The following is a 23,864-nucleotide window of genomic DNA, read 5'->3' as shown; positions in this document are numbered from 1 at the left end:
CAGCCTTATTAAGTCTACGTTTCATATCTTCATTTAATTGGCGATAGACACAAACAAAGCGCTCCTCGAAGCTCGAAGCTCACAGCGCGCGACGAGGGCTACGCGGCGACAGTAGTGATGGATGCGGTCTGCTTTGTTTACGTTAATTCCGTTAAATGGTTTACGGTTATTCCGTTGCGCATCCAAGTGTGAAATAAGCTTCAATTATAATTCATTATGGTGTCTTACTTTGTATACATTGTAGAGTTTTCCTTGTAACGAAAGTTTCGGCTCTACGGATTTTATACAAAGAAAAACACTTTATCCTATGATCCCAATGAAAAGCCAATCAAATTGGATAGAAAATGTTTCGGTACCGGTAGGAACTATGAAACGTCTAATTAATAGAACGATTTGAACGTCTGAGTAGTCAATGTCAATGACCTGGGTCACGAACTGATCAATAGGCACATTCGTCTGCTAAGAAAAGCACCGGGACTAAAAGGGTGCGTTATGGGTGGTAACGCGCGATTTACATCAGTTGAGCGTGGTGCAGCCGCGTAGAAAATGGAGTGCCGTGCTTAGAGCTAATGCGATCACGTGAGCAAACACGTAAACGCAGAGCTTTCATCTTCAGTCGTGTATGCGTTAGTGATGCGCCGCTTCACACAAACACACACTCCTACAGACGCCAGCGAACGTAAATAGATGATTACGCATTTCTAATCGCAGGTAACTCATCGATCTCACCGACGCGATGTTCTCATCAAAGAAAAAAAAATGTTTGTTATCGAATAAATGGATGCAGTAAGATTGTACGATAGTGTGAACGTAAACAAGTTGTAGACACAAAAATAAGCAGAAACGCTCTGCACTGGCTAGCCTCATTCATTTTATCAAGGTAATGTTAAATGTCCTTGCCTATCAAACTATAAATTTATAAGTCATAATATTCTTTTACTAGACGGATTTCCGGCCACATACTATTTTAGGAGCTTAGGCAGAAATCGATTAAGTAAAAAAGTTTGCTATAGTTTCAGAGATTTCATTTTATATAATCGTTTCGATAAAACATGTGAAAACCCTTAAAATACTTAAAAACCAACTGAATTTCCTTAACAATAAGGGTACAAAATAAACGAAATACAGAAGTAGCAGTACAAACCGAACTGTGATACGTAAACAATTGAGGGCGGGAGAACTATGCGCTGTGCAAGTTTATTCTCCAAACAACGCGGTCTGAACCCGCGCCACGGCCAACGTCGCTACCCGACACCCCTCCCTGCCCTCCATCCCTTGCCGCCGTGCTCCCTCGACTTGCACCCGATCCGTTTCTTGAATGACTAAATATTATTATATGTCTCTACTTTGTGGTCTTGTAATCGCAGAGAATGGGTTCGAAGAAGAGATGAAGGTTCCAATTTCAAATTTTTGCAAGTAATTATATTTTTTCAAACCAAATACATACATGTAATCAGTAACCGTTTCCTCGATATGTGTGAAACATTTGCGTCCTATCACCAATACATAATATCCTAGAGTACTCTATCTTGAAAACCAAAATGTACTTTGGTTTCAAACATTACTCTGATACATTACTTTTTATTCACTGAAGCCTTCTTATGGTTCACAATTTTTAGTGGTAGACAAATACACAACAAGTACGAGTTGCCGTCAACGCCTATTGCTTGAAATTGGCCGACGCACCTTTTATTGCTTACGCTGACACGTAAAACCGTGAACGCGAGTAGGAAACAAACAGAACCAATTTGGCAAGTCGAAGACAAACGTATTTAAAATGGGCAGAGTGGTACGGCGACCATCTATCTCGGAGCTTGATAAACGACGACATTATTTCTTATCGCTCACTCAATTTGTTTAAAAGCGTTCTGCTTTGATAATTTGAAAATTACAAATCGTATCTCTTGACACAAAAATGTCCTTATAACGTCAGAATCTCGGCAGCTAGATAAGGCGGAGGGGAGAAAAGATTGCTACGATTTATCTAAATTTAATATCTTTTACATTTTTCTTTGTCGCGGCCGTAAAATATGTTTTATAATATGTGAGTTGTGGATGGTATCGGGTATCGGTGTCGCTCAAAACGTTTTTCTTTTATTTCCAGTGCTGGAGGAGCCCGAGTTCACTGACGTCATCCAGAACGTGACGGTGCCCGCGGGACGCAGCGTGCGTCTCGCATGCTCCGTTAAAAACCTTGGATCTTATAAGGTACTTCAATAGGCACAATTAATTCATTTCATTTCAGTAGGTACTTATTCGTTTAACCGAAAACTACATGAATCTCATAAACTTACTAGGAGCTCATTTTAAAAAAATGTTCTTTGTATAGAAATGATTGACGATGTTTATGTGACAAACATAAATTTCCTGCATATTGCTCTAGTTTGAGTATTATAATAAAGGTGCTCTCTTATTCACATTCTTCCTGGAATTTTGTCAAAGGCAAGTAGGAAGGCAGTGGAGGAATATTTAAGCCTAACTTCTGCTTTACGCTCTATTCTGTGATCTTATACGTAGTAGTTTCCTAACAACCCGTTTTTTTATTAAGTTTCTTTGCTGATTATATATATTATAATTATATTTTTAGGATTCTACAATTAGCAAAATCTATAGCGTGGTTAATTTTTTTTACCACTTTAAAGTGTAACCAATTAAATTTTTTTATCAATTTAAAGTGTTTAGGTAAACTTCAATAGATAAATCGTGAAGTAGATCTTAATATGGTTCATCTGTATCCTTTCCTATTATTATATAAGTTTAGAATATAAAATAAAGAACATTTTATAATTTTGTTCAGATGATGGCGTCGTAATCAAATGTAGGAGAGGATATGATTTACAAGTCGCACACTAAGTTCATATCTCGCTAAATAATATGTAATCCGAATACAAAGATAAATGTAAATTTTACATACATTTAGCTAAATATTAATGAAGTCTAGACGACTATGTGAACTATGAAAAAAGTTAAAAAAAATTGAAGTCGTAAGTATAAAATGTCAAAATACTTAGTTCTCGAAGCAGTATTTGCAACCGAGTATTAAAAGTTAAACCAACTTTCGCCTTGCCTAATTTAATTGTTTTGTCCTTTAAGCATCAACACATTGCTTAAGCCTGAACTCTAGTTGTATTATAATATAAAAAGACATTTCTGAACACTCGCTTTGAACGGCAATGTAGATTACAGTGTCCATGATGTCTGATAAGATATTTACGGAAATAAACTAGTTTATTATTTGAATTTTTATACTATTTTCCATAGAAGTGTTAATAATGGCCATATTAATAATTTTCCATTCTAGGGCTGTCTTTTAATTTTCTTACTAAAATGCTGTAATAACGTTTGTAGTAATGTTGTGTAAACGTAGAATATACTAAACTTGATACACACGAAAGAAGTTGCAAGCAGTAAAGTTATATGCGGAAAGGTAACCGCCTTTCTATCTACCTTTTTTATTTTTTTAAAGAAGTATATAAATAAAAGGTTGTATGTATAATATAACAACATCTCCATGGCTTTCAAAATAATACGAAAAATATCTGTAAGGAATTATCTATATAAGTATTGTAATGAAGTGGAGCGGTCAAGGAATTTGGACAAGTTGTAGGAGCAACGAGTGCGGACAGCCTGCGCGACCGGACGCCCGATAAGCCGCAAGGTGACGCCTGACCGACATCGACATACACATCCTTCCACCTCACCCCTCGCTTAGGGTTGTCACCTAAACGAAAAGATATCGATTACAATTTTTAAGATAACTGGTCTAATAAATCAAAATGCGCTATAAAATTAATACAAAAAATGTTTAAAAATTGCTGAACATAGCGATTTATTAACCAATCAAATACTTATTTAGAAATGTCATTTTGTACATTTTTAGATACTTGTTGTACTTATTTTATTAATAACTTACGTTGTATTCTAATAAACTTAAATAAAAATAAATAGAAAAAAAAATATTTTAATAAGCCACCCCTACCTAGTGCTCTCTCGTTCAGTGGCACCCGCAGCTCCGGAACATAGATTAGCTTCGACATTCGTATTAAACTTATTTACGTATACGTCAGACATCGGACCAAGAAATACAAGCTTAAGTTTCTATCTCACTGCGGGAAAAGATTGTTTCTACTTTTCTGTTACCTTTAGGTTTACTACATATATTAAAATCTAAGCTTTTTTTTTCTTTCAAAATTCTGCGTAAAAAGTTTTTTCCATTTATTTGATTGCGTTACCGTTATCTCAGCACCTATTTGTAACAGGGGCGCAATAAAAGCGAAGATAGTGTTCTTTTACTTGTGAAATAAAGGCTTAACCGAGGAAGCCATCACGGTTGCCCTGTATTGACAACAAGAAGCGGATTTTCCCGAAAGCCTCGCCTGCGCCATTAGTTTTCCGCCTCGGTTAAAAAGATTTGCCTCTTCGTCCGTCTTTTTAGAATTATTGAGTCACGTGAAATATTGCGATGAAATGACAAAACACGCTTTCCATTTCCATTACGAATTTACTATTACAGTATGTAAGTAATACATGATATTATATAATATTAGATTCTATTCTATTTTCATCACATACATAAGTGTATATCACCTTTCGTAGTTGTGTCATAATATGTAGAGCAAAGCACAATACAAAAATGGATAAACCTTTTTATGGTGAAAAAGCTACAATCGCTTTGGATAGTGTCTGCCTGATCATAGAATAGTGCGTGCGGTAAATTATATTTACCATAGATGTAATTGAAATTAAATTTGGTTTCAGACTAATTCTCGCTTAGTGTTCTTTTACCTATTATTTGGCTTTTGTGGGTGTGATTGTAAATAGCCTATGATAATCTTCAAAAACCAACGTGGAAAATGAAAAAATAATAATCAAGTTTGAACACACAAATTTACAGCTTCTTATTGACGTAGAAGTTTAGAAATATATGAATAATATGTCAGTCAGTCATGTTTTATTGTGTTTAACTATGATCGTAAAAATATGTTGACAGTAGGTTTATTGGCCTGAAATGTCAAACAGTCGGCAGCGACGCGCTTGGCGTATGCAGGCTCGTAATAACATGCCGCAACGACTCGTAGCTATGTGCCTATTTCCCTCCGCCCGCCCCGCGCAGCGTACAGGCACCGAATGCTTACATTCTGGCATATTTCCCCTGCCCTAATATAACATTAAGTTACGCAAAAAATATAATTTACCGTGTTAATTATTAATTGTAAATGCTGATCTCTTGTGTGTCGGAGGCCGACCCACTTTGGGTCGATGCGCCAGCGGAGTAGTAGTAAATGTTGTTTCAATTGCATTGCAATAAGTCAGACAAGACAAATTATCTCTGCAAATTAAGGCCTGGCAGTAATATTGTACAATATATTTTAGATAAATAAAAATAATTCTTAATATGAACTTACTTATGTTTTTAATATGTTGTATAAAGTTCTAAGTATCTAAGTGTATATTTGATACAAGTTTATTTTATTGAAATAAATCAATAAATCGGAGGACGATGTTCACAAAAATAGAAAATAACTTATTGGCGAAAGATTTGCGGCGAAGGTCCCTCGGCACAAATCCGCACCAAAGAGAGCTCTAAGTGGGCTTTTAGCGGAAATAAGCTAAGCCGTCCCGTGCAAGATGTTACTCATTTATGTCTGCGCCATTGCATTACTTACTGAGTCGTCCACGTGCCACACTCTATTGCTACATCTTTGTTATTGTTCAAGCACTTTCTACACTAAGAGTCCATTCTATTTACTAAAAAATTACACACACGTTTGATATTTTGGATAATATTTTCTTATTTTGTTTTAAAACTAGAATGAGTTTTGTTAATTACTAAATACAATAATAATTCCTATATAATCAAATATATCCTAGCACAAGCCTAGAGCTTAGTTGGAATGGTTAAAGATATATTAGTAAATTTACAAAAAAATCTGCTAATATTTAAAAAAAATAATAATAATTGGTTTGATTTCTTATTTAATTTCTAATTCTGTAATGTTATAAAGCCAAGTCACGAGACTATGAGAATATTAAGAATGTCCTTATTATGTCTACGCCACTAAATCAGTGTTTATTTATTAATTTTTACACATCTAGATAGTTTTCTTTATTATTATCACAGGCATATGTGACAAAAATAAACTTAATTTAGCCAAGACTCGAACAAATGGAAGTAAGTGGTTTGTAAGAATACTTTACGATGCTCCGCTCCACAGATGCTCCAAAGATACAGACGAATGATATTACTGCCCAAAAATGTAATAAACAACTTGTTTGTGAACATGTTTTTGCACTTCGAAGCATTCCACCGCTCCCTCCAAACAGTCTTGAACACAAGTGTAATATTTTTTTATATCTAAAAGTATTATGTTTACACACAATTATTTATTTTTATGAACAATGTAATTAGGGGTATTTTATCAAAAGCAATGTCTTACACCATTTCTACTTATTATTTATTTTTTATTATATGAATACGTTGTTTTTAAAAATAAAAGTTTGAGCAGTCATTATTAGTCAAGAGTCATGTAAAAATCCCTCGCACATTTAATAATCATAAATACGCCTTGGTTTTACAGTAAAATGTTTTACAACATCAAAATAAATGAAGTTACGATAATACAGTAAGTTGGTATACCTTAAACGTTCCATAATTAAATCTGTCGTAATATTATTAAACACGTCTAGGAATCATCTCCTGCGGCGATGGGGTCCGTCGTTAAGGAGGTTCGGTGCGGTTCGCGGCAGAATGGCTAAACTTTGCAACGAGTCCATTATAAATCAAACGACGCCTCGGAGGCATGTCCTGAGGGACGCGCTCCCGCCGCGCCGTGCTTCAAACTTCAAATTCGCCTCCTTAATACCCCAACAATTAAGATAAAAAGAAAGAAGGTCCTAAATTAAAGGTGGTTATAAGATAACGAATTAAAAGGTCCTAGCAACTTTAACGCTGAAACCTTAATTCGATTAAGTTAATTTATTAGTATTTTGTATGAGTTTATAAAAAAAATAATCAATAAAAAAATTATTGCAAAAATGTTTAAAAAAATAAAAATAAAAAAGTAGAAAAAATATATGCAAATAGAATTAAATAATAATAAAATGTAAAAGTACATGAAATAGGTAACAACAGACATCTAGCAAAGTGACTTGACGCTATGCATAACTCGCTTAGGTTCCGCAGACGAATGAAATTAGTTAGCTGCTGCCGCCATTTCAAATATCATATTTGCATCTGCCGGCTTCGTTACCGACTTGGCCGCCTCACGAATTACTTTTTCTAGAAATGTATTCGCTAATTCAAAAACGAATATTGCGCTAGACTAGAAAACCTTTTTATATACACGCGTCATGTTTTATATAAAATAAAAATTAAAAAGTTTAATTAGAGATTATTTCAATTTATGGTTGGTATAAATATATATACTTTAAGGAAAGTTTTTAACGTACAAACGACCGTGACAACTGGTTGTGTTCATTTTTAAAATTTCTAATAGTTATCACACTTCCAAAGTAGAGAAAGAAGACAAAACTTTGAGTATATCTTAAAACAAATGAAAGTTTGAAAAATATTTCATTAGTTTGTAAAGATTAAATAAAATGGAGGCAATATTACAATACGCTTCCATTATAATTCGTTTGCATTCCACTCTTTAAGTTGTGCATTTTATTATCCGGACTCCATTGAAGTTGGGACGTTACAAAATATTTCATGCCGGCGACCCTACGACCGCGGGCTCACAAACTCACAAACTTCAACACTCCAAGCTTATCTTTTAAACAGTTGTAATTTTGATTACTTCTAATTTTATCTTAATTGTTATAGCAATAAATGCGAACTTCGTGAATTGCTAATGTTGTCTTAATAGCTAATCGATATGTCTCCAATAACTTAATTCCTATAGAATCTTTACAAAGAAAACGAGAGATAAAACATTTCATATTATTGTCAACCTTTACTGTCAATTGAACACCTCAACCTCAATATAACATTAGATTTATTTATTTTAATAAAGAAAGAAAAATAATTATGAAATCTGATACTTTATATCTTACCCTTAAAGGCGATAAAAGTTTGTAAAGATAATCGATTAACTATCTACTTCCTTACTCCTAAAATAAAGTACTTACTAAAAATATTATGCCAATGATAAATACACGACGATGTGTGAGCGCGATGTGGCGCGGGCTTTGCAGCAGAGCTCGTAATTCAATGAGCGCCAGCAGACGGACATGCCGCCCTGATTACATTAGACGCCCGCCACAATTACGCAGATCAGATTTACATCTACCACTAAACACGGGCGAAGCCTACAAAAATTAAATACCAAATTTAATGTATTCTAACTAATATACTTATGCTATATTAAAAAAAAACAAACAAGCTTTGATATCTGGTACCTTATTGTGAACTTACTCTTTAGATGTAAACTTTTCCTATTAACCCTATAAAAATCGAACGTAAACGGTTGTTTAATATCGCAAGGCTGAGGTACCGGCGACGAGTCAGGTCCTCGTCATTAGAGGGGTTACCGTCCCATTGCATAATAAAATGGGCAAAGTTTCCTCAAGTCCATTATAAATTAGACAGCGGCACAGAACCGCATCACTTAAGATAGGTAAGATGTGACCCGGCACGAGTCCTCTAACAAACTTCCTTCTATATTGCCACCGCAATCTTGATAAAAAGAACTACCCGCGGCTCAAACTTATCGCCGGATTAAAACATGAAGAATATCTACAAACTTTTAAATTTCAAAAATTGCTCCACTTTACTTGCTTTATTTGCTCGATTTTACCGCAATAAACAGCGCGGGCGGCTCCTTTTGTGCTATAACGACTAACATTTCATATTGCGCCACGGTTCGTGTGCTCGAATGTAACATTTTTAAAGACAAGTGTAGCGTAGTTACTTTTCTTTGGGGGGAAGGAACACTTTCATAAAATCGAATGGCGGGATTGTTTTAAAGTATAAGAATATCTGTAAAATGCATTTTAAGTGGTTAATGCCGTGGAAATTGGTGCAAAGCGGGGACACGACGGCAGCTACTTGCAATTACGCAGATGTCGCATCGGGTCCCGTACCACTGTCTAATGGCGACCCCTTAAACGTTTCATTTCGCGAGGTATTTATACAACTTTATCCATTTAGACAGAATCGCGCTAACTCTTGAACCAGATATAAATTAATAAAGTACTGACAAAGTTAAAACATTTATTTATAGGCATATTTTATACATTTTGTCGATTTTATAACAACACTTAATAACATACCTAAGTTTTATAAAAAATATCGACAGCTTTGAAAAGGGGAGTACTTTTTAATTTCCGTTATGTCAATCGTCAACTTTCGGGAATTATTCATGAAACATATTTTGTAGGCAGTTCACGACTCCTTAATTCTTTTTTATATTTGTTCAATAATGATATTTCTTAATATTTTACAATACGTTATGAATACTATTCTACTAAATTATTTGTTCTTTACCAGGATAAAATATATAAATATTAAGATATATGAAGATTAAGGTAAGATTGACACGACACCAGCACATAATAGATGCTGAGAAACTTTGAAGCAATTTGAACATACACAAAACTAAAACTAAAAATTAAACATTGCCGTGAAAATAACTTAAAAGCTAAAAATTATACGAAATTACACTCGCTGATATAACGTACTGACAGACATGATGTATCATAACATTTATTACCCTATTACACAAATTGATTATAATAGTAATAAACGCTACAATTCGAATACAATTATTTAAACCAGGTGGCATGGATGCACTTTGAGCAGTCAGCGATCCTGACGGTGCACAACCACGTGATAACGCGCAACCCGCGCGTTAGCGTGACTCACGACAAGCATCGCACCTGGTTCCTGCACATCTCCGACGTGCGTGAGGAGGACCGCGGCAGATATATGTGCCAGATCAATACCGTCACCGCCAAGACACAATTCGGATATCTACACGTTGTGGGTAAGAGTGCATGATAATTAAAATGTCCTAAAATATGAAGCCTTCAAAACTACTTTTAAAACCGGGACATATCATCTTATTAAATTGTCACTCTTCACTTAAAAACTCCTCGGTCAAGAATCATATTAATCCTATTGACGCGATATTCTTATATCACTTACACTGTTGTTTAATAATATTGTTCGTTACATATCTTAAAAGCTGTCTTAAATTTCACACTTATATAAAATAATTGGGACTATATTTATATCAAAATCATTAGACGGTATATTCAGTTCCAAAAGCAGAGTTCGTCGTTCACAGTGCCTCCTTCAATCGACGACTCGCTGAGCTCGAGCGACGTGATCGTCCGCGAGGGCGCCAACGTCACCCTGACGTGCCGCGCTAATGGCTCTCCTAAGCCCACCATCAAGTGGAAACGGGACGACAGCTCTAAAATCTCCATCAGCAAGGGACATTCCGGTATTTACTTACAAACTACCAAATAATTAGGCATTTGTAATAAATTTACTTTTACAATTTGAAAGGATTTTTTTAATATCACTAGAATCAAAGCTGCAAACGTTTGCAGTGTTGCAGTACTAATTGCCTATGAAATAAGTAAAACTATTTTTGTTATTTTAGTTTCCGAATGGGAAGGTGAAGTATTGGAAATGGCGAGGATATCCCGGCTAGATATGGGTGCTTACCTTTGCATCGCCAGTAACGGTGTGCCACCTACCGTTTCCAAAAGAGTCAAGGTCAGCGTAGATTGTAAGTACATTATAAACATTATCAACTACTCTGTTTGTTAACTAATTTATTGGAAGTTTTAAATTCAAGAATTTGATATTATGTTTATTTAGATATCAGCCTTAAAGACCCTTTGAGTACTTCAAATATTTCTGTAAAAATGACAAAGTAAGAGCTTCGAAATTGTTCCGCGTCGATCCAGAATAAGAGCATAAACAATGATGGCTTCTCCAACACTTGGTTTATGATAATTGCGTATGTATTTAAAGGATATTACATTTAAATAATAATTTCTCATTCTTTGTTTTTCTTCACAGTTCCACCTATGCTATGGATTCCACACCAGCTCGTCGGTGCTCCACTTTATTACAACGTGACCTTAGAATGTTTCACTGAAGCTCATCCCACATCATTAAATTATTGGACTAGAGACGACGGTCATATGATTCATGAAAGTCCCAAATATCACATGGAAAATGTAATCGGAACACCGGCATATAAAACACATATGAAGCTCCTGATTAGGCATATTGTGACTGAAGATTATGGTACATACAAATGCGTCGCTAAAAACCCAAGAGGAGAATCGGACGGGACCATTCGATTATATAGTAAGTGTATATCTGGAATAGAAAATATAGCTTTCTAGATGTCATTAGTTCTTACGATGTACAGAGATCCTTAAAGTAACTTGAATCTTCGGTATTGTGATATGGAGAACAAAGAAGACTTATATTATCGTCTTCTAGGTTTTGTCGTCTATATTATGAGAAAAAATATAACATGATTGTTAGATATTATATTTTACTTTTAGCGTCTTCACCTCCGACCACAACCCCTGATCCTCGAGCACAGACAGTGCCGCCGCCGTCCCGACCGCCACGCCGAGATAACCCCATCACAGATAAAGGTAAGTTTTACATAATTATTTATTAATTAAAACCTAACATATTATTTGGATAATGACGCAAATCTCTGGTTCTAATTTTAACTTGTCCTTAAAATAAATCCTTGAAGTGGACAGAGTGAAATATACTCCTCATAGAAGATGTATTTTTTTTAACAAAATATTCGAATAATGAAATAGTTGCTCATACAAACAAGAAAAAAAATCTTCTGTGTTGTTAACTTGTAATTGCCAATATTCTCTCTGTTCATGCCTTGAAAATTTTGGCAATATGTGTGTAATTGAGTCCGGCTGTTTGACTACACCGTACCGGCGCGTCCGACAATAACAGTTCGTAAATATTTGTGCGAGTAGACAACAATAAATCTTACGGTTAAATAAGTCCGTTAATTTCCGATGGAGCCGATAAAATGCATCGAAAACCGACTTTTATGTCGACGATTTCGTTTATTAAGAGATAATATTACCTTTACGAGTCGTGTCCCTCGAGATCGTTCAGTTTATTTTCATTGTTTGTTGCTGTTTCAGTTATTATTAGTGGTCGTTACATTTGTTTATAGATCGTAAACTATTACGGCTGCCTGCTTGTCGCCGGTAGGTTGTTAACTGGCTACGAATGTTATGCTCATCGTAAAATGCAAACAAATCGCTTATAAACGAAACTTTACGAAGTGGTTTGAGCTGTTCCCTTAATAGTGTATATAATTAAAAGCAAGACAAATGATCGTAAATAGTTAAACAATTGTTATAACGATTTTATTTATTATTTACAAGAAAGCATTACATTTTCTAAGGTCTAATCACAACAATAGGACCAAACGTTTTTAAATAGTAAAAAGAGCAGACATTGTAAAAGTAACAAACGAATGATAATCCATGATAGTACGTTTTAATATAAAAGCTCATAACTTGCTTGTTGCGCGTCATTAGGGCGGGCGGTTGTGGAGTTGTCGGCTGACACGCGCCGGACAGCGACATCTTGCGACACGCTGTTACAACACAGCCCCAACTTCCGCTTTTCCGACGCAACGTCCAACTTGCCCGATTTTCTTTACAACTTTCCATTGTTCTGTTGGAAATCTCTCTAAAGTTAGCGTAGTTTTTGACGTCCAATTAATAAGTAATGTTTGCTTTTACCATTAATATACAAAACAGAGCATGCTCATATTGTGAGCCTAAAGAAGGAGATAAATTTTTGGTTTCAATTACTTACGATAGAGCAATGGTCATAATGTCCTTCTTTATAAAGCTTGTCACGAAAGTTTTCGACTTTTCACATTCTATGTCTAAAATAATTATTTTGGGTAATTTAAAACGATTTTTCCTTTTGGTATGCACTAAATTAGCTACAAAATTGGAAGTACCAGAGTTGCACAAGCGCATAAGTGCAGTTGTCTCAGTCGTTTTAAAGGCGAATGTCGTTCGAAATTCTAAAAATAGAGTGTACGATAACGAGCGGGCACCTAAGTTTCGCGGCAGTTTTTGCGCAGCGCGGCGAAAGCCCGCCGAGGACATCGACCGTCCCCGCTGTTTTACTTTTTGCGTCCATTACGAATTTACGGGCAGCCAGCAGCCAGGCCACTCGACAATATTGCACGACTTTTCAATAACTGCCGCCGCCCGGCCCGTCCCTTGCCATATTGAATCTTTTACCTAATGAGTTGGCCCATTTTGCCGAAAGGATATCCGAAACGATTTTCATTATCTTTTTGTGGAACAAAGTACACATAAAATTAAGACATACGTAGCAAAACAATAACATTTTTTTTTGTTTTAAAATATTAGCAGATTTTTTTGTAAATTTACTAATATTTCTTTTACCATTCCAAGTAAGCTCTTGGCTTGTGCTAGGATATGGTTTACGACAGTAGTCGAATGGCGGGATTCGAACCCCCGACCTCGTGATCGGAAATCCGTACCCTTAACCATTAGGCTATTGACGCTAACGCATTGTTTTAGGAAACTATATAAAATATTATGTTTCAAGTAAAATATAATGTTTTCTTTCTGGTTCTTTTGGTTCTCCAAGTAGAAGTTTAAAAAGTATATTATAATAAATTACGTACTTACAAAAAAAAATTGTTAAAATTTTCCAACCTTGTGACGTATTTTATGTAGCTTGTTTTTGAAAGCGACAAAATGTAACATAATAAAATTTTGCAGGAAATAAATATCAATCAAACATGAACGAGATTGATAGGCGAGAGTCAGGAAAGCAGAAGACGGACGAGGGTGGCGGGAAGTCGCATCTCAACTGGGTGGGCGGTGCCTCACAAGTCACAGGTACAATTGTCATATATCTTGGGCAACTTGGAACATCGTACGAGTCGCAGCACAAAACGCAATTTTAGGTGTAGCGGGGCGTAAAGGGATACAGCGAGAGAGTACTGTGCAGCACGCAGCGACTTTAAGCCGCCAAGATATTTGTTGTCAATTGGACGTTTCGATGAGTATGGATGAGTGTAATTTAACGTATTAACAGTAACCGTAATCATTAGAAGTAACATCTCAAATAATGGGGAGAAAAACTGAAAGCTGTAAGTCGGTAGCGCCATAAATGTAATTTCTATGTCTTTCTTGCGATTATTTAATGAAAATATTCCTTATTTACTATGCCTGAATTAAAGAAAGAGGTTCAAAGCCGAAATGCATGCATTTATATGACAGCACAAATTATATATAAATAAAAAAAATTGTGGTCTTGTTTCAGGTGACGCCGATTGGAGAAGAAGCCAACCTTTGATTTTCATTACTTTGTACTTAATTTGTTGTTTTTAAACAAATTTAATTGATTTACAAGCTATTTTATTTAGACTTAAAAAAATCAAAGTGCCATAAATAGCATTATGACTACCATAAAAGTTTAACACCTTTGTAACAGCACAACACTAACATATTTCCTTTATATGTATAATACAATACTTTAAAAAATTAGATATTAATATGCATCATCATTTTAAAGCTTTTCATGTTGAAATAGAAAAAAAAATGCAAGCGTAAAAATATATGTTATTTTCCGTTTTCCAATAATTTTCATTTAATTTTTTTCAGTAATAATATTTAAAAACAGGTATTTAGATTATATTTAGTAAATAAATGTAACATTAAGCGTACAGAAATATACAAATTTAAATATTTGTTGATAATTAAACACTTTTAGTTCAAACGTAAATAGCTTATAAATTTTATAAATATGTATAAATATTGTTATTAATTATATTTGTAATAATATATAATGGTTCCTTAAAAAATTTATCGCCATGGTACAGCGGATTTTGAAACATACTGTATGTTATTATTATATCAAATTACTACTACTTTATATGTTATTCGCATCTCTTGCGTTAACACTAATCTACTGTACCATGGTTTTTAAACGGAAATCACTGCACATGTATGGTTATATAAAAGTGCACATAAATGGTAATTATTAGATAAAAAGATAGTGTAAGACTGAAAAAAAAAGTATATAACTCCTTAATGACTCTGTTTACGAGCTTCTAAGGATGGTGTTTGCTGTGATATATGATTTGAGTTAGCAACACTTTAAAACCTTATACTTTGGTTGTAAATTATGCATCGCTTTGAAAAAACAGTATAAATTCAAATCAAAATTTAAGAGACCGGCTAGCACTAACTTGAAAAAGCACTTACCAATAAGTAAAGTAGTTAATATTAAACTCTGAAATTTGATTAATTTGATTTTTCACAGCTGATATTTTATTATCTGTAGGCATTTTTGGAATTAAAAACCACTTTGGTGTGAAAGACATAGGTGTTAAATTGCTTTGCGTGACTTGACAACGTAGTGTTAAATAATTGCGATATAAATTTATAATATTTCTAAATATGATAATCATTATCTTGTAAAATTACAATTGTTTTATAATGAATATAATTGAGTTTCAATCTAAAGATTTCGGTCTAAAAAAAATTACTTGAAAATTTGCCTGAATATTTTCAACCAAGTTTCTTACTTCATTAGCACATAATACGCAAAATCTTTCTGTCAATTAATTATCTATAAAATTGATAATGTAAAAAAAACAACAACAATGTTGCCAAATTGCTAACTTTAAGAACGCTGCATAGATAAATTTGATGTAAATATACCATTTAAGCCAAAGTAAAGGAGTGTGTTTTAAATAACAGAGTGTATTGACTGTTTAAAAGTGCATTGTACAAGATATTAATATTTGTAAGCCTTCTTACGTAACTATACGTAATGGTATTGTGAATTAATAGGTTATAAACAGAATAAAGCTTGTTTTAAATTGATCTTTTAATCAACCCTGAACTCTACGTGATATAAGATTAGTGCCACGAAACCTGCGTATGTATATCTTCCTAATAACATAATAAATGCTACAAGAGTAAAAGTATTCTCTAGAGACATTTGCATTCATGGCTATTTGATACCTCCTCCTCCTATTTAACAAGATCCATTTTGTTAATGGAACTTAAAATTCTAAGAATGATGTTAGGATTAAAACCTTAAATGTACCTATTGCGTCAACATAATTTATGCGGGAAAAGTTTTCATCCATCATATTTTGATGGACCCAAACAGTTGCAAACAATATGCGTTGGATCTTTGAAGATTAGGGCTGGCTTTCGGGCGCCAAACAGGCTCCAACTATGTATGGCCGCTCGCCAACTCCCGTAAGCCAATCTAACTTCTTTTAAATGTGTTTTTGATGTAAAGAACACATTACGGCACGCATCGCTCGCCGCAAATCTCCAACCAAATTAGCTTTTGATTTATTGAGCCTTAAGTTTATAACTGGCCGATGGCGAAAACTTCAGAAATTATGATCCACACTTCATAGACATAATAAATACGGTTCTGCAGAAACTTATTAAAACTTTATAAAATTTCCAAACCTTATTACTGAAGCATAAATAAACATAATCAAAACTTCGAAGACATAAACATGGACATATGAACAAGCTTGTGATCTATCGTTAATGAATTGGATGTAACAAATTAAGCTTATCGAATGCTAGCCACTAACAACTCGGTAAACATTTACACAATAACCTTTCATTGATAAAACAATATACGCCTTAACACTGAAGCCTAAAGTTTATAATCCTCTAAACGTAAGAGTGTATTTTGTAACGTTTCATCATTGTTGTGACGTTTGTAACAGCAGGCTCATTACTTAGCCGCGACACGGTAGGCGTGGAGTCGCTTCCGTCGCAACCGGACACCGCCACGGGGAGACCAAATAAAATTAACGTTTATTACTTTCCGTTGAAATCACCTTCAAATTACTAGTTCTACTACTAATAAATGGTTTTTGCACTTTCCTACAATCTTATAATAGTTAAGTTACAGATTTTTTAAACTTAGTTGATTGGCATTGTTAGTTAAGTGGAGATTTTCGCAACTTAATAAGTTTGCGGTAAAGCTGTGCACTTAGGGCGCTCAGCCAGAACATCTCAACAACCGCCGTTGGGCACCACTGTGAATAGTTTCATTGTAACCGACTTCTTTTATTTTTTCTTTACTTTTGCTGCTTCAAATTTTTACTTATAAAATTACTCTTTTACGTAATAACATTCTGTAATATAATAAAGATATAAATCTATAGCGTATTATTTAAATATTTTTATGATGGTATATTGATTAGTGAAGTGGCATTATTCTATCCAAGAAATTTCATCGGTCAAACTTCTAAACAAACAGTAAACAAAATTAAAAGACGATCTGTCTTTTCAAGGACTTCGATACTTTTTGTAGTTTTATATAATATCATCGCTTTTAGCCACAACGTAAACTTAGGAACATGAACAATACTCTAATATATACGTCAAAAAAATACTTACAAAGAGATAATATAAGCAATATTTACATGCTCATTGCTAAATCTCTAACATATTTGGGAAATGTAGATGTGCTCTGCAATATAATATATACACAAAGCGCTGTAAAATATAGATAAGCCATCTTTATGTATCGGACTAAGATAAATGGAGTGTGCAAGTGCCGGTGAAAACAAAGCAATATTATCCGGACTAGTGAATGCGCTCGTCCGGTTACGGTCCGTACGGGCCCGCCATAATTTCCAGGAGGCAAATTAATCCGGGCACGGGCAGGCCGATCGGCGCCGGTCAACGCGTCCCCGCATACTAATGCTATTGTTTATCGAAGGGGCTAATCTGTGCGTACCAGCCGTTACTGTCCACTCTAGAAATTATAACGGATCACTTTCGGCCCCGTCTAATCCGCCACGCCACGAGTCAAACGTGCCGCGTCGCTCCTTGCTTCATTCATTATTCAAATGCGTTACCATCGATCCTCCTCTCTGTAAATTGATAAAGTACAACAAAAACATGCTCAATATTAACTTGTAAAATATCCCACAATCACAAATATTAACAATTCTTTCTAAAGGTTGCGAATAGAAACTACAGCATAAGTAATATCTAAATGTTTAATATTAAAACGAACGGTAAATCAAAGGGTAAAATCCTAAAGTCCCGTTTCAAATCCAACAAATTGTAGAAGCACGTGTAAAGCTGTAAAAGCGGCGTTCTTCACTGAGTGATAATAAAGGTAACCCTCTGCCTCTCGTCGGCGGCTACGGCGCCTTTATTGTTATCGAATAAAAATAATCCCGGGATTTTTTGGGATGATCGTAAATTACGACGGCGGGGAGAGCGGGAACGCGGAGGCGAGAGCGGCGAATATAGCTATGCTTAACGGTCTTTGCATCTTAAGTACTAACTCTTACATGTTCTCATAAAATTAAGCGTCAACCAGATTTATTGTGGAAAGTTACATTATCATATTTAAAAAGTTGTCCAACATTATTCGCCAATAACAAATGTTTTCAAAGCAGATTTAATACGATTATAAGGATCTTACTCATTTTACCATCGAGATTTACTTTGAGCTTGGCTTTTGTATCGTTTTTTTCTAATTTGTTAAAGTCACAAATGAATGTATATAAATATAACGTATAAAAATAAATGGCATTAAGAATAATGACGGTATTGTTGAGAAGATGGTTGCAAAGTTACGTAAATCGTTCATAAAAACGTACAAATAGCCGTCTAAATGCCTTACTTAACAAGACAATGGAAAATAAAAGTCGAAAGGCTTTCAAATTAACGAGAGTGCGGTTCGAAAATAACGGGCCGCGGTACGCTCATTTTTGACGGTGTGAACCGCTGAAAAGCCGCAGATACTAACAAAAGTGGCAACCGAAACTTATGAATTATTCATAGAGGCGGTGCGGTGCATGTTCTATCACTGTTTTATCTATTGCGGGCTGCCGCGGCCGCGACCCCCGCCCGTCGCGCGCAGCCCCGCAAGGGTTAACTACCTTCTAACCAACAGTTTTAGTGTCGTTAGATAAGCTTCTCGCAAATAAACATTACCTTAATGCGATCGCTAACATAATTACCGCTTAAGGGACGTTCAATTTATTCATTTTAGATTGTTTCGACAACGCCCCAGCTCCAGCTCGCTAATTATGTTTACTTTTAATAAGGCCCCTGTATCACAAAGGTACTTCTATGCCATTTATATTATGCTAAGTATGCAATGAAAAAATACTAAATTGCAAAACATTAGAAGCTTTAGATTGTTGATTCTTATAAGTTTCGCGAACAGTGTTTGTAATTTATAATTTACCGTGGTTTTATCATTGAATGACTAGTTATAAGAATGTTATTTTTATAAAAAATAAGTATTAATTTTATTTACAGTATCTAATGTACAATAAAAAACTGGAACTGGACTGTCCAATCGAGATCCGGACGTTTGGGGAGCGTACAGTTGTTGTCCGGCAGACACGGCGACGCCGACGTCCGGTCGCGCGGCTGTAAACAAGATAAAGCTGGCCGCTCTCGCTGCCGCCGTCGGTAACGCACGACACATAAATCTGTGCAGATTTCATTGCCCGCTCCCGCCTGATCCACGATCTTACAGGTAATCTTTGACCGCAACATTCCTGATTCCTTTTATGTAACACTTGTTTACGGTAAATAAACTGTCCACTTAAATTGTGTTTATTTCTTATAAAGAGCTGAACTTAAGTCAGTAAAATAGTTTTTTTTTGTCGATATTACATACATAAACTTCACTTTTATTAATTGCATAGACTTAGAACTTGTTCCGTAGTTAAGAAAGACACCGTGAACAAATTTCTGTTTGAGAAACTCTACCCAGAGAAAATCTGCATCTGGACTATTTTTATAAAAAGAAAACTTGTACGCAATGTTATTCAAATAGTTTTTTCTTTACAGTAAAGTTTTACTACTTTACATTAAGGTGCCTTTTTACAAGATGTATTTTATCTTATGTGTTATGTATATACGTCGTTCCAGTCTTTTAAAAATCACCGCTATTTTGAACATCTAAAGAAATTTAAAAAAGTTGTATACCTATGTCGGTGAACTATCCTTTACGTTGTTTGAAAAAACACAACATAATAATAACAATTCTTAGATATAAACCGTTCAGATTTTTTTCCAAGCCCGATATGTCAGTTAAGGTGGAGTTGTTAAGAACCAAGCGACAGGAGTCGCCGCGCCGTCTGCGCAATATAAACAACTTTTGCAATTAAACTTTTATTCGGTTAGTCGATATTGCTTTGCGCAAGGCTATATTTTGCTTATCGACTTACATTATAATAAGAAAGAACTTCGATTTACATATGTATATAAAATTTTAAAATTCCTACAGATTATTACATAATTAAAAATAATTCAATCGTAACAAAACTATTATAACGAAGTTTATTTTATTAATATACTATACCTATTTCAATAGCAAATTCTTGGCAGCCAATATGATGTTGGCAGACTGAAATATAAAAATATGTCGAGGATATCGATATTGGCAAATAATAAAAAGTTTTAATTAATTTCCGTTTTATACGACAGACTATTTTAAGTCTATAGTTTCAAGTGTTATCGGTAAAGTTCGCGCATTAAGTTTTTACGTCCATGAGAATATGGTTAGCAAACAACGATCTTGTTTACATAGAATCCAGATCCGGACTTTACACTAAATTATACAGTCGTGAATCCTGCCAACTGAATTCCGTAAACCAATGTATTTATAATGTACATAATACTTTGAAATTTTTGTCCCTAATTTCTGCTTCGCTGGAAAACTTTGAACTTTGTAACCAATAGACGTAAGCAATAATGGCATCTGTATGAATATTTTATGCAATATTATTGTAAAAGTTTTAAATACTATTTATTTGTATAGACATAATATATTTCCAGTGTATATAATGTGATTTTAACAGCGAATATGTATCAACTTTTGAATATACATACAATCTTAAAGTTTTTTGTCCAAGAATCGCATTACTAAACACAAATCATAACGATTTCAAACAATTTTTATACTTTAATTCAAGAACAAGAATAAGTAAAGTCCAATTGCTACGAGGTATACACAACACATTATATGTTTTAGTGATCTAAAACTTAATTTATAAACATAATTGAGTTTGAACAACAAATCCGTCGGACTCCAAAAGCTATTTATTTGCGCTGATTCTAGCGAGCGAAGACCTTACCGTAGCAAACTAGGTAGCGACATGGGGCTTTGTGGGGGCCAGGGATACGTGTAGCGCTAGTGCGGTGTGTAGCGCGGTGTGCGGCAGACCCCCAATAAATCTCGGTGGCAATATGAGACGTCTCGATATCACAATAACCCGTCCCCGCAGCCGTGTCATCGCTTCACTTCCCACTGCCAACTACGCGGCCTGCTCAAATTGAAATTATTATAATGTATTCCGAGAGAGTTTTATTGAACCGCATCTAAATATACCCCGGTTATCTAGGGTGGCATATTTCATTTTAAAATATATATTTTCATGCCATTTTCGTGCGATAATGTGACAAAAATAAACAAGAAATAACACAATGTGTAAATCGTTTATTTAGTATTATGGAAAAAGTGCTAGGAATCAATGTAAAATTTAAGTTAATTAAATCAAAAATGATTTTATTTATTCACTTTTTCTATGTTGAGAATCACAGAACATACGTGTTTTAAATATTTCATTATGAACATATATAAAATGTGAAACTATCGCTAACAAATCCAAACCAAATCGTCCTTTATCCAATAAATCTGTTGATAACACATTTCACGACTGATTAAATTTCACAAATTCGTACACACAGATAGACGTACAAATGGCAAAGTGAGGAACGTAGCGAAATACGATCTCATTATTCAAACGCATCGAAGCAAATTATGGTAATCTGGGGAACCTGTTCTGTTTCAGTAATATTAATACACAACGCCACGAGCCGCTCCTCAACGACACAGCTTTGTTCAGTGGGCACACACAGCGCCCGCGATGACCCAACCGTATATAAACATAGTAGTACAGTGAACTAAGTAAAATATTTGTATAATTTTTCAGGAAAAGGGAATAAATAGACGCTGGCGTGGTTAAGTATATTGCGTTACTTGAGACTATGTTCTATATCTGTGCCAAATTGTAATAAAATGTGTTGAACATGTCGTGATGTGTGTTGAATCAAACGTATCACACTGAAACTATACACATTTCCGGGATCATAGGTACCCTATGTGTTCTTGATTTTAGATTTATAACAAATTTCCTAGAGATCCGTTTCGCCGCTCTGGAAATGCCTAATAATAAAAATCCATCCATCCAAACATTCGCACTTATATTACAAGCAGCATAACATTAACTGACATTGTAACATTCAAAACTTTCCAAACAAAATCCACTTTGTCGCTGCTTTTGACGTTTGAAAAGAATTTAGTCTGTACACACCTACAATAGATTGATTTAAAAGAACAATGTATTTCAATTAACATGGTTGCGTATAAATAAAATCATCCGAAAATTGTTTTGGTAGAGGCGAGCAGAATTTAATAAAGCAAGTCTATTTCCCCACGTCGGTGTGCATTGTGACATGTTCGGTGACAGGAACGCGGAAAACCCGCCATTATACGGAGAACAGGCACAGCCGCTCGCGCTCGCGCCAGCCGCGCCCGACTTCTCTCTGGATATGTCGACTAATGAATATACAAATACTTTTCATGCCACCGCTCCTTACATATTTTTTTCTATTTCATCATAATAGACAGTTGGTACTCTGTTAAACTTTAATGTAGATTAAAAACTGTTTCAATGTAATAATGTTATTGCCAGTTATGAAAGCACTAGCTAGCTTGCGTAGGTATTTTATACTTGTAATACAATAATTGATGATATAATTTTCCATAATTCTGGTTCATCCAGAAATCAAACTCTTTTTAAATGGTTCATAAGTTTTACACATTTATTGTTACAGCTTCCTACAGATATTTTCAAAATTTTAGCGGTCACTCCTGTTTCTGACATAGATTTCCATACAAGTTCACTGTTTGGTATTCCATTAATATTTTTATTTGTATGCCGTCGGAAATTTAATGCGGGCTAAAGTAATTTTCCGCGAGCGTAGAGCGGAAATTACCACATAGTGTAGTGACGTGTTCGACAAACGTCACGTAGCCGGATCCCGGCTCGGAGATCCTTATATCCAATTTCCGGACGTTTTTGTTGGAAATGAGAATTAGCTGACATGACGTGACAGAAGGCTAAATATCAGTTTCGATGTTATCACGCAATCACCGCCGGACGCCGGACGCTTACCGACAACCAACAACCGCGCGCATCTCTGATTGCCGATCACTGATACTGTTTGATCCGACTGGATATTAACGGATTGACGGCAGCCAAGTTTTTGCAACTGTGCCCGTTAGATTTTTGATTCGTAATCCCATTAAGGAATTTAGGTTCCTATTAGCTTTTTATTTTTAATACATGCAGGTAACTAAATTGTAAAACAAAATTGTTATTTACGTTAGTTTCAAGTTATTTTAAAAACCGGACTAGAATTATGTAGTAGACAACAAATCTATATTTTTCTAGCTGTTGAAAGTACTCATAATTTTATGACGTTATACTGTCCACTCGAAAGTTGTCGAGAGAGAGAGTTGGAAAGAGGTGTTTTTTTAATCCAGTTTGTCGGGTGATATTTGGTGGTGGAGAGTCTCGTCGGTGTCACTCGCGGGGGCAGCGGAGCGCGCGTAACGAAGCCGCCTGCTCCTCGGCCTCGGCCGCCGCTGCCGCCGAGAGCCGCTCTCGACACACCGATATTTTACATTCTGTTTCCACTTATTTTATGTTTTCAGAACAAATTGCTGGTAGATATTTTTAATGATAAAAAATTGTGTTTGA

The 23,864-nt window shown here is 35.0% G+C and overlaps 1 protein-coding gene across 1 annotated transcript in view; it reads left to right on the top strand.

Annotated features, from left to right (window-relative positions):
* Nucleotides 1-14,503, top strand: part of LOC106124132 (lachesin) — a 57,897-nt gene extending 43,394 nt beyond the window's left edge. The window contains exons 2-9 of the mRNA XM_013320600.1: nucleotides 2,105-2,208; nucleotides 9,779-9,986; nucleotides 10,290-10,448; nucleotides 10,611-10,739; nucleotides 11,036-11,329; nucleotides 11,533-11,628; nucleotides 13,789-13,908; nucleotides 14,336-14,503. Coding sequence (XP_013176054.1) covers nucleotides 2,105-2,208; nucleotides 9,779-9,986; nucleotides 10,290-10,448; nucleotides 10,611-10,739; nucleotides 11,036-11,329; nucleotides 11,533-11,628; nucleotides 13,789-13,908; nucleotides 14,336-14,403 — 1,178 coding nt within the window. The 3' untranslated portion in view covers nucleotides 14,404-14,503. The remainder of the gene's footprint in view (nucleotides 1-2,104; nucleotides 2,209-9,778; nucleotides 9,987-10,289; nucleotides 10,449-10,610; nucleotides 10,740-11,035; nucleotides 11,330-11,532; nucleotides 11,629-13,788; nucleotides 13,909-14,335) is intronic.
* The last annotated feature ends 9,361 nt before the right edge of the window (nucleotides 14,504-23,864 follow it).

The sequence above is a fragment of the Papilio xuthus genome, unplaced genomic scaffold (assembly GCF_000836235.2).
Source record: "Papilio xuthus unplaced genomic scaffold, Pxut_1.1 DF825946.1, whole genome shotgun sequence".
NCBI classification, from domain to species: Eukaryota; Metazoa; Arthropoda; class Insecta; order Lepidoptera; family Papilionidae; genus Papilio; species Papilio xuthus.
The sequence above is the reverse complement of the archived record's forward strand: the minus strand, read 5'-3'. Positions and strand labels throughout refer to the sequence as shown.